The following is a 5,231-nucleotide window of genomic DNA, read 5'->3' as shown; positions in this document are numbered from 1 at the left end:
TCCGTAGGATCTTTTCATCATTTTATTTGAAATATTTGCTTCATTTGGATAATATGTTGTGTTCTAATTTGAATTTGAGATTTTGAAAACAATGAGTTTGAAATGTCGCTGAAACATTTATGTCATAAAGGTCGAGATTTGAATTAAGATACTGTGACATCTGACTGCATTTTCCAACTGAAATGGAAAATTGAGATATTTGCGAGTACCGGTGGTTTCATTGGGGCAGCTCGGGCAATTCTTTCAGTCGTGGACCCCTTGCTAATTGATTCTGACAATGTAGTTGGTATGGGGTTTATGTTTGCGAAAGGAAGTGGTCAACAGGGAAGGGAAACTTTTTGGAAGTTATGTGATTGGTTAGATGACACCCTCTCAATACTTGGATTATGTAGGAATCAAGTTTTTATGATGGGCAAAGTTGGTCCTACTTTACAAGCTTTGCCAAACGGGGAGGAATTTGTTTGAATTTGGAACCCGGGAGAAGAGTCAATCTCTTCCTCTACTCTCCCTCCCGTCCACACGGCTAAGAATAGCTCTCACCCTGCTCGAGCTCAGCCAAACAAGAAGAGGACCACCATCCATGCATGCATGAAGTCGCCACCACTCCATTGCGTTTGCATGCGTTGCTAGCCCGGAGCTCGTCGAGCCACAATGGACACGGACGCCGCCGTGAACGTGACAGCGGCCGCGGCCAAGGCAGCGGCCGATGCCACGGCGACGGTGAAGCCCGTGGCGGCGGCGTGCTATGACAACAACCTGGTGAACTCGCAGGGCATGTTCCTGGGGGACCAGCCGCTGCGCTTCTCCCTCCCGCTCCTCCTCATCCAGGTCTCCCTCATCCTCCTGCTCTCCGCCGCCGCCCACCACGTGCTCCGCCGCCTCGGCCAGTCCCGCTTCGTCACCCACATGCTCGTCGGCATCCTCCTCGGCCCCTCCGTGCTCGGCCGCAACCACGAGCTCCGTGGCGCCCTCTTCTCCGAGCGCGGCACCTACATCCTCGAGAGCGTCTCGCTCGTCGCGCTCATCCTCTTCTTGTTTTCCATGGGCGTCAAGACGGACATGAGCCTGCTCCGCCGCCCCAGCGGCCGCGCCGTCGCCGTTGGCCTCGCTGGCTCCGTCGTCCCGCTCGCCATCACGCTGCCGGTGTTCCACATGCTACAGCCCACCCTCCCCGCCGACCTCCGCGGCTCGTCGCTCATCACCGAGATCGCCGTCCGCCTCTCGCTCTCCTCCTTCCCCGTCATCGCCGACGCGCTCGCCGAGCTCGACCTCCTCAACTCCGAGCTCGGTCGCATCGCGCTCACCGCGTCCCTCATCACCGACGTCACCTCCTGGTTCCTCCGAGCCTGCTTCGCCGCGGCGTTCCTCGTCACGGAGGCCAAGTCGCCGGCATTCACCACCAAGATCCTCGCCTCCTTCGTCGGCTTCGTCTTCTTCGTCGCCTTCGTGGCACGCCCCGCCGGGCGCTACATCGCCTACAAGCGCACCCCGGCGGGTGACCTCCTATCGGAGGGTTCCTTCGTCGTCGTGGTGATCGCGGCGCTCCTGTCGGCGCTGGTGACGGATGTGATCGGGTTCAAGTACATGATCGGGCCGATGATGCTGGGGCTCGCGATCCCCGGTGGCATGCCGATCGGCGCCACCATGACGGAGCGGCTCGACTCCTTCTTCATCGCGCTCTTCCTCCCCGTGTACATGGCGCTCGCCGGCTACCGCACAGACTTCTCAGAGCTGGGCGGCCACGAGGAGAAATGGTGCGCGCTGGAGCTGTTCGTGGCCCTATGCGTCGCCGGCAAGATGGTGGGCTGCATAGCCGCGGGGCTCTTCTTCGCCATGCCGATCGGAGAGGCCACGGCTCTGGCGCTCATGCTCAACATCCGGGGCATCGTGGAGGTGGCCGCCATCAACAACTGGGGAGACACAATGAAGGCCACTGCTGAGCACTACTCGACGCTAACGTTGTCCATGGTGCTCATCACGGCGGCGGCCACGCCGCTCATCAAGCTCCTCTACGACCCGACAGGGAGGTTCGCAAGGGCCAAGCGGCGGACCATGGAGGGCGCTCGGCCCAACGCGGAGCTCCGTGTGATGGCCTGCCTCTACACGGAGGACCACGCCGCGCCGCTCATCGACCTCCTCGAGGCCTCCGGCGCGAACCACGACTTCCCCGTCTCCCTCATCGTGCTCCACCTCACCGAGCTCGTCGGCCGCGCCGCCTCCGTGCTCAAGCCCCACAAGAAGTCGTCCACCGCGTCATCGCCGTCCGACCGCATCGTGAACGCATTCCGCCACTTCGAGCAGCAGGCGGCGCCGGGGGCGGTGACGGTGAGCCCCTACGTCGCCCAGTCTCCCTACAGCTCCATGCACCATGACGTGTGCTCGCTAGCGCACAGCCGGAAGGCCAATCTCATCCTCCTCCCGTTCCACAAGTCCTCTGACGGGGCGCGCAGCACGGCCAACTCCGCCGTCCGCTCCGCCAACCGCGCCGTGCTCCAGTACGCGCCCTGCTCCGTCGCCATCCTCGTGGACCACGGCCTTGCGTCCGGGTCCGCGTGCGCGACGGCGTCCAATAGGAACCTACTCCAGAGGGTGGCCCTCTACTTCCTGGGGGGACCCGACGACCGGGAGGCGCTGGCGTACGCGGCGAGGATGCCGGAGAGCGGGGGGACGTCGGTGACGGTGGTGCGGATCAAGCTGCGGAACTGGGTTGGGATGGGCGGGCACGACGAGGTGAGGGACGAGGAGGTGCTCCAGGAGTTCTGGCAAAGGTACAGGGACGACGAGAGGGTGGTGTACGTGGAGAAGACGGTGGAGGACGGGGAGGGGACGGCGTCGGTGGTGAGGTCCATGAGCGACAAGTTCGACCTGGTCATCGTCGGACGGAGAGGGGAGGACAGGGACGTCGAGGGGTCGGCGCTCACAAGCGGCCTCTCGGAGTGGAGCGAGTGCCCGGAGCTCGGCGTGCTCGGTGACATGCTCGCCACCGCGGAGTTCGCGTCCAAAGTGTCCATCCTCGTCATCCAGCAGCAGGCCGGGATTACCACTGGCGGCGATGCCGACTATCAATAATAGGGACTGGTTCGACTTTGGTTCGTCGTTACATTGTTTCTTTCTCGTTGAATATATGTATGTATGTTGTAGTGAAAGCAAGGTAATTTTGTTCACTTGTAGCACCATATAGAGCAACTTATTGTTACTTTCCCTGTGCAATTTGTTGTAACAAAACTGGAAAAAATAGTAATATTAGTTTTCCCATGGTAGAATGATAGATGCATTTTTTGTTCTTCTTCATGTCCCGCAAAATTCGCTTCCGGTTTGTTGCACCTTGCTATATTTTGTCACAACAGCTATACATGTAAGTCAATTTTGTGGGAGGAGGAACGGTTGGAAAATGAAGATGGATGGAGATAGAAGAAAAAGCAGATCGACCCCGTTGGATTTTTAATCTAATGATCCAGAAAATCAATTTACCCAAAATATATTTCTAGACAAGTAACATATAGTCAGTCGGTCCCATATTTTGTGGGATTTTGACCCACGACCAAAAAAAAGTGACGAAAAATATTACTATTTTTCCATGGGAAAACTATACCAACAACCTTTTTTTTTTGGAACAATCATACAAAGGTGACTAATCAACATTTTTCTTTTTGACTCTCTATGTGTTAGGTGTCTGAAAACGTTTCAGTTGTCAGTCATTTTCTCAGGAACCGCCAGATCTATCGAACGACCCAAAATAGATCATTGTTCATCTTGAACCTCCCTCTCTCTTCTTCTTCATGCACCTCCAGCTTACCCCGCCCCAACCGCTTGCCTCCACCACCCACGGCCGGCGGGCACTACCGCGCACTGCTTCATCGCCCCGCCCTCCCCTCAACCTCCCCCACCGTCATTGCTGGCCACTACCACGGCCATTCCTATAAACCCCTTCGATTTGCAGGAACACGGCGACTCCACTCCCCCCCCCCCACCACCACCACTTAAGTTTCTTCCTCGCCTCCACCTAGGATGCCGCACCTCGATGACGCTCATCACTGCAACACCTCACGTCGTCCCTACCTTGGCCTCGTGAATAGCAAAAATCAACTGACGACAAGAGAAATTTCAGGCACACGAATTTTAGAAAATGCCCTTTTTAATGAAAAGATACCCAATGGGTGAAATCCCTTGCCCTTTTGTTTACTCCCTAGGGCTAGGATAACAAGAAATTTGGTTTAAATATGGACCCGGATATCTAGCGATGTCAAACTTTTAGGCATGGCAAAACGAACATTTTTCGTGGCAAGTTGTGTTCGTTGAGGATGGGAAGTTTAGCTGGCGAGCATGGCAAACCCGCCTCGATTCAATTTTTGCCAAAAAATTGTTGTACTTGTAAACTAAATTTGCCATCCCCGTGCCAATATAAATTGTCATGAAAAACGTTCGACTTTCCATGTCTAAAAATCTGAAGTCGGTTTTTAGCATTTCCATTAAATATTTGTCAATTCACTACAGGAAAAATATTTTGCCTTGTGCTTCTCCATAAGCCGGGAGTAAATTGTCGGCCACTTGACTTATATCAATGTAAGCTAAGCACAACACCAAAACACACGATGAACGAAGGGAGATCGGCTTACAGCACTCTACGTCTCGACAAAAAAACACTCGGCTTACGTCAAGTTCTCAGCATACAATGACCAAAACAGTCGGCTTATGTGACGCGTATGGCGAACAACCTTGTCATGTGGCCGTGCTTGCCGCACTTGACGTCTTCATGACAGCGGGTGGTATAAGACTAGCCATAGTGGGAGTAACTTCAGCAGTAGCATCGAGTTCAACTCGACAAATTTACTTATGTGGCAATGAGTTAATGAAGAGAGGGGTAGTTGTAGTAACTTAGCTAGTTACTGTAACATCACATGTCCCAATGCAATATGAGTCTATAACCTAATAAATGAAGCTCTGCATGTTACCACACATATGTTACTACCCACTATGAAGGTAGTAACATAGTCTAGGGATATGTGTATGTTACTAGTGTATGTTACTCTTCATTGTGGCTAGTCTAAGCCATTAAGCCGAGTGCCCCCTCTAACAGTGAGCTCATATATTGCATTTACTTTTTAAATACAAAAATTGTTTCGTCTCCTATAAGTTGAGGGCTTGATATTGGGCAATCGAATCACGCGCCCACCGCGAAGTCTATCAATTATTGCCTCGGCGCCGCTCGGTCCCGCTCCTCTGCCTTCCTT

General features: G+C 54.2%; 1 protein-coding gene across 1 annotated transcript; it reads left to right on the top strand.

Annotated features, from left to right (window-relative positions):
- Positions 1-451: 451 nt before the first annotated feature.
- Positions 452-3,252, top strand: LOC109769003 (cation/H(+) antiporter 15-like). The gene has a single exon (XM_020327748.4). The coding sequence runs from the start codon at positions 652-654 to the stop codon at positions 3,067-3,069; it is 2,418 nt and encodes an 805-aa protein (XP_020183337.1). The 5' UTR covers positions 452-651; the 3' UTR covers positions 3,070-3,252.
- The last annotated feature ends 1,979 nt before the right edge of the window (positions 3,253-5,231 follow it).

This window comes from Aegilops tauschii, chromosome 5 (assembly GCF_002575655.3).
Source record: "Aegilops tauschii subsp. strangulata cultivar AL8/78 chromosome 5, Aet v6.0, whole genome shotgun sequence".
NCBI lineage: Eukaryota > Viridiplantae > Streptophyta > Magnoliopsida > Poales > Poaceae > Aegilops > Aegilops tauschii.
The sequence above is the reverse complement of the archived record's forward strand: the minus strand, read 5'-3'. Positions and strand labels throughout refer to the sequence as shown.